The sequence below is a fragment of the Pelodiscus sinensis genome, chromosome 11 (assembly GCF_052426305.1).
Source record: "Pelodiscus sinensis isolate ZL-2025 chromosome 11, ASM5242630v1, whole genome shotgun sequence".
Taxonomy (NCBI): domain Eukaryota; kingdom Metazoa; phylum Chordata; order Testudines; family Trionychidae; genus Pelodiscus; species Pelodiscus sinensis.
The window spans coordinates 31,378,726-31,390,940 of NC_143062.1; the positions used below are offsets into that span (position 1 = coordinate 31,378,726).

Consider the following 12,215-nt stretch of genomic DNA (forward strand, 5'->3'; position numbering starts at 1 on the left):
GAAAAATACTGTAAAATCCTTAGGACAATCACACATATGGCAGGAGTTTCTGGAAACTAAGCAAGGCGTGAGAGTTGAGTATTTAGTCTGGCCTCCACTTCCCAAAGACAAAGACATCCCCAAGGATTGGGGCAATTTGATATCCTCTATCACAATTCCCGTGGGACTCCCAGAGGCTGCCAGAGCATCTTTCTTTACCTTTCAGAAGCCACTATTCAAAAAGCTGTGCAGGGAACCATGGGATAGGTATCCAATGGGCAGTGCCACCGCAATGGTGCAGAAGAGCACAAATGTGGGACGTGGGCATAGGCAGCAAGTTATATGGGCCAGAGATGCTCAAACACCATGAATATTCAGGGCCCAGAGCTCCGCTCCAGCAATGTTAACTGCAACACAGGCCGAGTGGCTATGATGAATTTGGAAGCTGGGAGCAGCACAGCTTTTGCAGCAGGAAGTTGTATTATAAACAGAGGCAGTGTGATTAGTGTAACAAAAGACTTGTAATTAAAAGTGAACTAAGGATCATTAGATGGTCCCAAAAGCATTGTCAGGTACTTCAGTCAAAAGATAAGAAATAAAAGGTGGGCTAATGGGAGTTTTGCTAGGGAGTTTAGAGGCAGTTTGATGCCGTCTAGATACACTTAAAACTCAACTTTCTTTAAACTTCTTTAAACTAAACCAAAACCACCTGATTTAAAAAAATAAACATCAAGAAATTATGAATTAAATTAAAAGAGAATGCAAGCAGAAGCCCAACAATGGAGTGGGAGCTATCCAGTTTATTGCACCCAATGTAGCATGTATGATTTCTTACCCTATGGGCAGGTGGCATGTGTGTGCATTTGGTGCAAAGAGCTCCTGGCCCTCCAAGAATATACACAGGCTTTGGAGATCAGGGTGGCTAAACTGAAAGAACTAAGGGAGGCAGAGACTTACATAGATTAGACTTTCAGGGACACAGTAGGGCGGTCTCACATCTGGTCAGACAGCCTCTGTGTTGAGGAATGTGAAAGTCTCAGGGAAGGAGAACATCCAAGTGGAGCAGGGGAAAATAATCCCATAGTTCGGACTATCCTTCCAGATGATGTTGTGGTATCCTCTTGTACTACAGATACCTCTTGGGGGGAGGGAACTCCAGTTATTACATAGAGACAGGTGTTAGCAATGAGGGATTCAATCAGAAACAACTGGGCTTGTGATGTCCAGGAAAACCACATGGTGACTTGTCAACCTGACGTGAGGGTTGTGGAGACATATAGACAGACTTATGTGTAGTGCTTTGGAAGAGCCACTGATCATGGTATTTATAGGAACCAATGACATGGGGAAGGATAGGAGAAAGGTCCTGGAGGCCAAATTTAGGCTGATAGGTAAGAGACTGAAATCCAGGATCTCCATGGTAACGTTCTCTGCAATGTTTCCAGTTCCACATGCCGTGCCAGTTAGACAGGCAGAACTGCAGGGTCTCAATGCATGGATGAGAACAATGGTTTAGGACGGAGGAGGTTAGATTTATTAAGAATTGGGGCAATTTTGGAGGAAAGGGGAGCCTATACAGGAAGGATGGCCTCCATGTAAATCAAAATGGAACTATAGAGTTGGCACTTAAAATTAAAAAGGTTCTAGAGCAGTTTTTAAACTAGGAGCTAGGGAAAGTTGACAGGTGTGAAGGAGTACATTGATCAGACAAAGCCATCCCTTAAGGGAGGATCTATTAGTAGAAATTCTCTGTGTCCTAGAAAAGTGGAGAGGGTGGAAGATAATAAGATACAAGTAAGATCCCGCAAACTGAAAAAAAATCATCCTAATTTTATTGAGACAAGTCATTGTTAGTGGGACCTTTAAGAGACTGGAGCCACATTTCTTCTCTTTATGCAGCATGGCAAAAGAGAAGAAAAAACAACCCCCCACCTTCAGAGGGCAATTACAAAACAGAGCCATCATCAGTGATTAATAAAATCTTGGGATACTAATCAAGGCTGCCATGGCAACAGAATGCACTGGGGGGTGGCTTCGTTAACCAACAATGAAAGAGTGCCTTGGCTTTTAAAAATATTTTTTTATAAATAAAATAAATAGGGTTTGCAGCCAAAGAGGCAGAGCAATACATGCTAGGAAGATACTGTGTTTTTATGAGTATTTTTGTGTATGTGTGTGGTTTAGTGTCCTTCCTTAGCTGCCTTTTCTGTGTTTGGAATGACCCCAAAGTTTGTGGCAAAGGAGAAGACTGCTTTCTCTTGTAATCCAGTAACTTTTGAAAATATAAGGGATCCTCTGTCTCTGTCTTCCTCTCTCTGGCAGGATCTCCAAGTGAAAGTGAAAATAAACAGAAGAAAATCAAGGTCATTGTCATGTGCTAATAAAAAGTCTTCCTTTCTTTTTTTAGCAATTGCTGCAATCCCAGCAGATACTAGCTTCAATTAAAAGGCCTATCCCTCCAGTGGGATCAAACAAACAATAGTTTATTCCAGATTCTTTTCAATGAAGTGTTTATTATAGGTTTACCTCCCTTAAACGCTCTGATCCCCACTTTCCAGTAAGATGTGATGAATTCCCCTCTGTGGCTATGCACAGCCCTGGTTCAACGGAGAATCATAATATGATCAGTACAGTGCAAGTGTCACTGTGCTGATTAGATTAATGTTAGCACAGCTGGTAATTTATGAAGCAATAAGTAAATGGTATAAAAACTCCATGACAAGCCATTTGTCACCCAGTTCTATGGAAATTTTATTGCAATGCCATTAGAGGAGTAAACACTTCACTTTAGAATAGAGCCTGTAGCTGAAGACTTTTCTTCCTTCTTATAGTTATCGTTTGAATGTAATAACACTTTTCATGTGAGGGTCTCAAAGAACTTTACAAATACTAACAAATTAAGCCTCAGCCCTGAGAAGTACATACCCCATTTTAAATATTGGCAACTGAGGCACAGATCTGCCCTATGTCAGATAGTGGCTGCACCAAGAACAGAACCTGCGGTGAACCTACTGAAGTCAATGGGAGCTTTATCATTGATTTCAGAGTGGCCAGGTTTTTACTCCATGGGTGTGTCTAGACTACATGCCTCGTCGATGGAGGCATGTAGATTAGACAGATAGGCAAAGGGAAATGAAGCTGCGATTTAAATAATCACGGCTTCATTTAAATTTACATGGCTGCCGCACTGAGCCGACAAACAGCTGATCAGCTGTTTGTCGGCTCAGCGCGCTAGTCTGGATGCTCCCCTGCCGACAAAGCCCTTTGTCGGCAGCCCCGTTATTCCTCGTGGGATGAGGTTTACCGGGGCCGCCGACAAAGGGCTTTGATGTCGGCAGGGGAGCATCCAGACTAGCGCGCTGAGCCGACAAACAGCTGATCAGCTGTTTGTCGGCTCAGCGCGGCAGCCATGTAAATTTAAATGAAGCTGTGATTATTTAAATCGCAGCTTCATTTCCCTTTGCCCAATAAACAAATCTACATGGCTCCATCGACGGAGCCATGTAGTGTAGACATACCCCATGAGTCCTAAGTCCAAGTCTCCCTTCTCTAACCATTAGAAACTGTTCCATCTCTGGAAGAAAGCTGAACCACAACCTCCAAAGAAAACAGAGGATTCCACTTTCCTTTTTTTCAGGCAAGGGCTTTGGTGAGAGCAGGGGAGGAGAGAAAAATGTTTAGGTCATAGAAAAGGAAATTACCAGGTGGCAGCTCACTGCCCCCGATAAGTACGCTCATGATCAGGAAGGGGGGCAGCAGGGTTCAAACTTCGATCCATTGAGCCCAGCAGAGTTACACTAAGGAAGAATTTGTCTCTTTTTGTTTAAAGCTATTTTAAAAACAAACAAGTTCTAGGTAGGAAGATGGGACTTTATGTAGCGGGTGGGTTTTTCCTCTCTCTCCACCCTTTGGCATGTATCAGATGCAGCACAAGCATCCAGTGTAAGGTCCTCTGTTGAAGATAATGCTTGTTGAGTTAAGTCAGATCATAGTAGGGCCTTGGAAAACATGACAGTAGGATTCCTGGCACCTTCCCCAAGATCACTGCAACTTATACCCACATTTAATTATGTATTCATTGAAAGACTACAGAGAATGGAAAACTAGGCTAAGGCCCAGCCCTAATCACAGTTTATTTTCATTCTCAGAGAGATAATGCAAGGTTGTCCACAGCTCAGTGTGAAGGGTAACACTTTCCGTACTAAGGGATGGCATGTCCACTGCCTCTCTCAAGCCTTCTCAGTACGCACACCATGACTCTTGCACCACGTTTCTGAAGATTTCTCTGATCGTGGATGCCAGTTTCTCCAAGCTTTGAGTACTAATGTGCATACACAGTGGTAATAGCTCCAGAGCTGCAGGTTCAAAGTGCATTAGCCAGGATTTGTATGTGCTGAGATGGTGCATTCAGATCATCTGTAGCCTTTTCTTTAACACAAACAGATATTTCATATGTACTGAACACTTAGGCTATGTCTAGACTGCAAGCCTCTTTCGAAAGAGCCTCTTTAGAAAGATACTTTCGAAAGAGCCTCTTTCGAAAGAGAGCGTCTAGACTGCACGTTGAACTTTCGAAAAAGCGGCTTGCTTTTTCGAAAGAAAGCATCCAGTGAGTCTGGATGCTCTCTTTCGAAGAAGCCCTATTTACATTGAAGAACGCCTTCTTTCGAAAGAGGAACTTTCGAAAGAAGGCGTTCTTCCTCGTGAAATGAGGTTTACCGCCATCGAAAGAAAAGCTGCATTCTTTCAATTTAATTTCGAAAGAACGCAGCTTGAGTCTGGACGCAGGTGAGGTTTTTTCGAAAAAAGGCTACTTTTTTTGAAAAAACCCCTGAGTCTGGACACAGCCTTAGTAATTAAGAAATGTGCCTAATCCAGAATCCAAGCACCCTTGAGCTTTGGAGAAATTTGGTTTTGGATCTGAACTCTGTCACTCATGCCTCTCTTTAGTAACAATTCATGCAATTGAAGTCAAGTCACTGCTGGCTCTGGGCATTCATCCCACTCAGGAATAATGGTTAAGCTTGCAAGACATATTGCAAACTATTGATTTTGCCTTTTCTTTTTGTATAGATGAATGATGTTCTGCTGTACACATATCCCCAGAAGGATGGCAAATACCGACTGAAGAACACCTTGGCTGTGTCTGGCATGAGGGTAATGCTTAGAATAGCCTGGCATTGACGTTTATTTGGGGCTTATTGGCTGCCTTGTTAATTCTTTGCCAGTTTATGTCTCTTTTCCAATTGTCTGAAAGGAAAAAGGGTACTTTATCTTATGAGTCCCTTGTCTGCTCAGGAATTAAAGAGGAAAATATACAATGTACAAATAAAAGAGTATCTAAAAGATTGCCAGTTAGCATAACTACCTCATTTGGGCTGGTAATGAATAAAGCAAACCAAGAGTTACTGTCTGATCAAGACTTTTCACCGAAGCTAAGAAAGGAAAAGACATCACATCTAGTCCTTTCCCATTTCCCTGCCCCCAGCCACTGCATGACTGTTCCCTACAATATACTAACTAGGGTATTAGCAAGTCTTGTTTTATAAACCCTTGTGTAACCGCCACCTGGGACGTCAAGCTGACTATAGGAGCCTCTATCCTCTGAGCTAAAAGCCAGCTAGCTCCCTGCCAATGCTGTAGAGGTCTTTTGATCTTAACTGTTGCTGTGGTCTAGGTGCCACTTGCATTGCTCAGTAACCACACAAGGTGTGTGGGTTACAGCACCTCCTAAAAATTCACACACGTCATTCCCTTCTCCAGGAGCTTTTATGTCCATTCCCTTCTGCCTGTGTTGTCATGTTAATTTTATCCCAAAAAGCAATCTAGACTTCCCAAGAAAATCAGGAACAGAGAAATAAAACGGGTACAGAGTAAGAAATATCTGGCAGGCTTTGTTTTACTACATACATTACAGAGGCATGTGCAGACTGCTGGCCTGTCTCCTCAGCACAGAAAGGACTGGCCACATTCCCAAAATTTTCAAACCCTTTCTTCAGAGTAGTTTTTATACTATACCTGGAACCATCTATACATGGAACACTACCCAAGTTGCAATAATATGGACCAAAAATCCGACCTGGATCATCCCAACTGATCCTGCACCCACTGTCACATTGTGCTGGACCCATTACCTTGTCCACACTAGTCTTTTAGCAACTGAGGACACCATGACTTTGATAGCTAACACTCAAACTGTTGGAGCTCCACAGATACCTGTGTATCAAAAGTTTTACTATATGCTGACTGACCATAGATGGTTTCAATCACTCCATCCTTCATTTACGCATCATTTGTTTCTAGGTCAGCCGCCCAGTGACAGAAAAAGCCCAAAACGTCTTGAAGATTGAATGCGCCGAACACTGCCTCACTCTGTCAGCAAGGTATTCTCTCATACCAGCTATAGCAGAGGATGTTTATTTTGGGTATATCTCTAGACCAGCTCACCCACTCTCCAAGACTTAATTGGTATCCCACTATTTTTAAACTCTATTTCAACCTATGTCTTTGTGACAGGTAGTGGTCAAGTGCTTGATTATAAAGAGGGCATTCATTTACATGTAAGGCTCATAAGACACAAATTGAATACTGATGAGTAAAAAGCTGGGCCTCAGCACCTGATAAGATTTTGAGCAGAATAGAAAATCCATGTCTAATAAGTCTGAGCCTTCTTCCTTCATATTTTACAACTTTTTCCCTGTCACACTGAGAACCCAGCTTTGTCTCCCTCCCCTTTATAACTTCACTTGTCAGCACAAGTCACTGGGGTTACCCAAGGGTTAATGAAAAATAGTAATTAGCCAATTCCACATCATAGATTTAAAGGTATTTAAAGGTACTTAAATGACAGTTAAAACAGAAATTAAACTTTATCGATGATGTAATGATGTCTTTTTGTTAAAAGGAATTTTCCTAATGAATTTAGACAAAGTTAGTACTGATCACAATAAGGGAGAGTTTTCTGTCTTCTTGTCACATGCTGACAGCAAAAAGAATTAGTACATCAATTTCTGAGCAGAAGGAAAGAATATTTGTTTTTGTTGGTTTTAATTGCAAAGGTGTCTTACAAATTTGGTGCTAGTGGATCAGGGAGATAGCAAAGAAAAAGGAACAGTATAAGATTTTCAGATACATTATTTAAAATTAAAATGATTCCGCCTCAGTTCAGTTGATCATGCAGATGAGGTGATCCTAGCTTGGAGAACTTAAATTCCCATCTCAAGTCTCCACCTACAATATGTCCGGAAGCACAGTAGGCTTCCACAAATGGCATGCATATTGGAACCAACTGAATAGATTAGGAGGGTGTTTTCCTTTTCCTCACTCATTCAAATCAAAATCCTTCTCTTATAAGGAACATTTGCCACCTGTGCCCAATGCACAGATTAGAATACTATGTTTGATACTTTTATTATCTGTATTGGATGTCCATCCAGTGCCATAAAGAGTCCAAACTGTGGCACTGGATGGGCATCCAATACAGATACTAAAAGAAGCTCATGCAGTATACATTAGGCCACTTGTGGAGCCTCCCAACCTCCTTACGTAGAGAGGCTGCCATATCCTCCCTACCTTCAGCTGGTGCCAACTCCAGCTCTAGCCCTGTGCAAGCTGGTGGTAGCTACCCAGTGGATCTGAGCTACCCACTGTCAGTTAAAAAAGCAGGAGATGTATGGCTCTGTGTGGCCAGGACAGTACATAGCTAGATACCCACTGCCTTAGTTCAGAGAAGTTCTAATGCAAAATACATTTCTGCCTTGATACGTGGTCTTCATTTGCAGCACACTGGAAGCTGTGCCCTGATTCTCCATTGGTCTTGTTACACTATGCAGTTGGTGCTCTTTTAAAGGCTGAGGCAGACTCCAGTGGGAGTTGCATGTGAAATTAGGGCTGGAAGCAGAAAGGCTGCCCTATGGAAATGAGGGGCAGATAGTGCTCTTTCACGGGGATCAGTCACAAATACAAGGAGACTCTCCCTCCTGCTGCTGTTCATTCAAGAGCAAATCATAAGTGAAGTCTTTGTAACACACCCTAGGGCACAAATCACCTCTGGGGGTAGAGAGGAGGCATGGTTATTGCACCATTTTCTCTCAACTCTAGCTGGCCAAGCTGCCCAGTCACACATGGGAGAACATGCTACACTCTCCTGAATGAAGGCACTGTGGGTGGACTCTGCTGGGCACCAGGGAATACCAGCAGGCTTTGGATCTCCCTGAGGCAACATGTTTTCCATTGCTTCCAGGTTGATTGATACAAGCCTCTGACAAGGGTCAGTTATGAACTGCCACAGTCTTAAGGCCTTTGCATTTACATAAGGCAAGAAGTACACATAAAGGAGCTGAGGACATGACATAAGCAGCAAATACGAAGAGAACAGAAAAGGCACTAAACTGATAAGCAGAACTTCTGGTTCTGGTTCACACGGCACAGCTGTATGAAAAGAGGGTAGTGTCAAGCACTAGCATCTACTACTGAAAATGTCCTACCTAGAGAGCCTAATTATTTAGCTTGCAGGGAGCAGGTGATGGTATTAAGTCACTCTTGTAGAAAAGAGTAGGATGCTGCCATACCTTTACATACATTTCAGATTTCTCTTCTTCAGACACAATTGTAAGCAGGTGGTACCGATATAAAACCTAACTATGGATATGTCTATGCTGCAACGGGGTTGGGAAGGGAGTGACTACAGCACATGTGGACATATTCATGCTATCTTTAATTTAGCTAGCTCACATACTGATGGCAATGAAACAGCTGTACAAGCCTCCCCACTCCCCCCCCCCCCCCCAAACCCTGGTATTCATTCAGGTAGCTAGCCTGTGCAGCCACAGTTTCACTACTATTGGTCCTCATGCATGCGACCATCACACTTCCAATTGCAGTGCAGACATGGGCTTAGAAAGCCAAGGGAGAATGCAGTCAGTCAATCAGTATGAAGGTACAGAAAGACTGCCATGGCATTACAATCAGTAAGAGAGTCCTAATCCAGGCCAAATCAAGTTTTTATAGTTACTTATCCATAGGCTAATGTATAGAAAACAAAACTGAATACTAAATCCATAATTATAAAATAAAAAAAACACACGTAAATAAGGATTTTAAAATAAGTAAATCAATAACCACATCAAATCACAATGCTTTTTTTCCCCTTATTTTAGCAGCTGACCATGCAAATAGGCCAATCTCTTGGATCACAGGTACTTTGCCTGTTCCTAATAAATACTGTTTTCTGAGAGATCATAGAAAAAGGCAGCCAGAATAAAAACATAGAAAGCCCTTTTGACCACCAGTGGCAATACGAATTATAGCATAACAGAGAGTGGGGAAGGTCATCCAGCTGCCCTTAGTCACATGGACAAAGGTGGTCGCTTTTTGGATACCAGTATATCAACCTTCTAGAAAAGCTATCTGCAAGGCTTGAAACAGGAAGGCCCTCCTTAACATATTACACAAAATATCTAAATATTTAGCATACTTTTTTAAACAAAGAGAACCAAGGTGACATATTTAACATAGAAACTACTGCCACATCCACCTGCTTGTTAAAATCCTCTAGTTGCAACTTAATTACAGATTGATTTAAAATTTATATCAAATCATTTCCAAATCTGACAAACCTAAAAAATGCAAACAATATTGAATATTCTCTAACCAAGGAAATTACATGAGAAAGTCCTCCTGAGCTGTTTTTCTAAGCATAACCTTGACAAACACTGGGGTTGCATGTTAAGAATGTGAAGTCAAAAGCTGCCATTGCCATGTTGTACTTTGGTCAGATTAGAATTCATGCCTGTCCTGCTCTGAGAAAAGCAGGGTGGAGTGGTATTTGACAGACCAAGAATCTTCATGAGAAATTAGTTTTGAATCACTTCCAATCCCTAAAGATTATTCCATCCCCATATTTCTGTACCAAACAAAATTTGAGCACGTACCTTGTCTATTTCAGGTCAGTTTCTCTTGCTGCACAGATGTCCCCTGCTGTCAGTGACAGCGTAGTGACAATCCAACTTTCTGTTTTGTTAGACTAAACTTACTGTAAAAGTAAATGATGTGTCATCTTGGTGACTGACAGCTTATAACAAAGTAGTCCCCAGAAATCATTCTCAATGCCAAGTGTGGCAATACTGGAGTTTGAGAGTTGTGCACTTTGAGCTGTTCACAGCCTCCAAAACTTCAGCAAAAATCCCTTTGATCCTTCATACAACCAATGAGTGAGTTAACTGGGATCAGGTCAGTGCCAATTGACATTATTCATTTTATAAGCCAGTAGCCATGTGTTATCCTCACACTTAGACATTATAACAGTTTGTGATTATTGCCTAGAGATGTTTAATGGAGGGAACAGGTGAAAAGGGTCTGTTTGCAGATTAAGCTTTTATTGACAGATCATCCCTGATCAGCTGTCCTTACCAAAATGACTTTGATTCACACCATTAAATCAGCCATGCTTTCATATTTGTAAAGCCACATCTTGAACCTCAAGTGATTAGAATTTTCTGGCAAATAAAAGGTTGACAGAACTGAGGAAAAGAATTCATCCACACTTTTTGATGGAAAATGCAGATTCAGCAAAACAAAATGTTTATTAAATTTGTGTCAGTTTCAAATTGTTTAAAAAATTGAAATGTTTTGATTTTTTGAGCTTTGAAATGACTTTTTGTTTTTAGATGTCTTTTAATTTTGTTTTAATGTAAATACTTAACTAATTGGTCAAATTGAAAAAATGTTTTAATGATGAAATAAAACAATTTGTTTGACCCAACACAAATGTTTTAGCAACATTTCAAAATTGCCCAGGAAACAACAAATCCATTATTTACCCAGTTCTGGAGGTTAAACCTATGTTGGTGCCACTTAGACTAACCCTTTGGAGACTAGGGATGTAACTATAGCCTGGTGAGTAGTCATTTGTCTAGTATAATGATTCTCAACTTTTTGCTTGTACCCCCCTTCTTTTTGTCTATAGTTGTTTATGTCCCTTCTCTCACAAACCCCCCAACACACACACACACACCCAGCTCTGAAGGCAGACTGGAGGCCAAAATAAAAGTGGCAATGTCAATATAATTTTTCACAGCAGACTCAGCACGCCGTTGCCACGGTTACTTCTGTGCTGCTGCTGCCACCTCAGGGCTGACAGCTGAAACTGCCACCACTTCCAGGTAAGAGACTGGGGCTATGTCTATACTGCAGGGCTGCGTCTAGACTGGAATGATTTTGCGCAAATACTTTTAACAGAAAAGTTTTTCCGTTAAAAGTATATGCGCAAGAGCACGTCTATACTGGCATGTGCCTTTGTGCAAAAGATTTGCTTTTGTGCAAAAGCATCTGTGCCAGTGTAGACGCTCTCTTGCGCAAGAAAGCTCGGATGGCCATTTTAGCCATTGGGCTTTCTTGCACAAGAAATTAACTTGTCTGTCTACACTGGCCCTCTTGTGCAAGAATACTTGCACAAGAGGGCTTATCCCTGAGCGGGAGCATCCGAGTATTTGCGCAAGAACCATTGATTTTATACAGTACAAAGTCAGTGTTCTTGCGCAAATACTTGAGGCCAGTTTAGACAGGCGGCAAGATTTTGCGCAAAAGCAACTGCTTTTGCGCAAAATCTTGCCAGTCTAGACGCAGCCCAGAGTTTTTTTGCAAAAACTCGCAGAGCGTCCACACTACCAGCGCATTTTTGCACAAGAAATGTATGGTAGATCGTCAGAAGACAGGGCTTTTTGCACAAGAGTTATTCCTCTTTCTACGAATAAGCCTTTTTGTGCAAAAGCTCTTGTGCAAAAAGGCATGTGTGGACAGACCACAAGGGTTTCTTGCACAAGAAATCCCTATCGGAAAAACCACAGGTGCTCTTGTGGCCATTCTGTAAATGGCAATCAGAGCTTTCTTGTGCAAGAGCGTCCATGACAGTGTGGACACTCTCTTGCACAAAAACACATGGCAGTGTGGACGTGCTCTTGCACAAGAACTTTTTGCAGAAGATCTCTTCTGCAAAAAGTTATTGCACAAGAAGCCTGCACTGTAGATGTAGCCTGAGAGAGAAAGAAGGAAGGAGAAGTCCAAGCCCAGCTGCCTCCCAGTGAAGGACTGTAAAGAGGGGAAGAGAGCCAAGCTCAAGTGACAGAGCTCTGTCTGTCCTCTCTTATCCTCTTCCCCCACCTTCTCTCTGCAAGCCCTTTTCCCTGAGTCCCAGCTGCTAGGAGCTGACAGCCGGAGGTTCATAAAAAATTACGCAC

At 42.0% G+C, this 12,215-nt stretch overlaps 1 protein-coding gene across 5 annotated transcripts in view; it reads left to right on the forward strand.

Annotated features, from left to right (window-relative positions):
- Positions 1-12,215, forward strand: part of FGD5 (FYVE, RhoGEF and PH domain containing 5) — a 183,181-nt gene that overhangs the window by 152,964 nt on the left and 18,002 nt on the right. For all 5 annotated transcript variants that reach the window (XM_025189558.3, XM_025189555.3, XM_025189554.3 and 2 more), the window contains exons 13-14: positions 5,053-5,136; positions 6,283-6,362. In XM_025189558.3, coding sequence (XP_025045343.3) covers positions 5,053-5,136; positions 6,283-6,362 — 164 coding nt within the window. The remainder of the gene's footprint in view (positions 1-5,052; positions 5,137-6,282; positions 6,363-12,215) is intronic.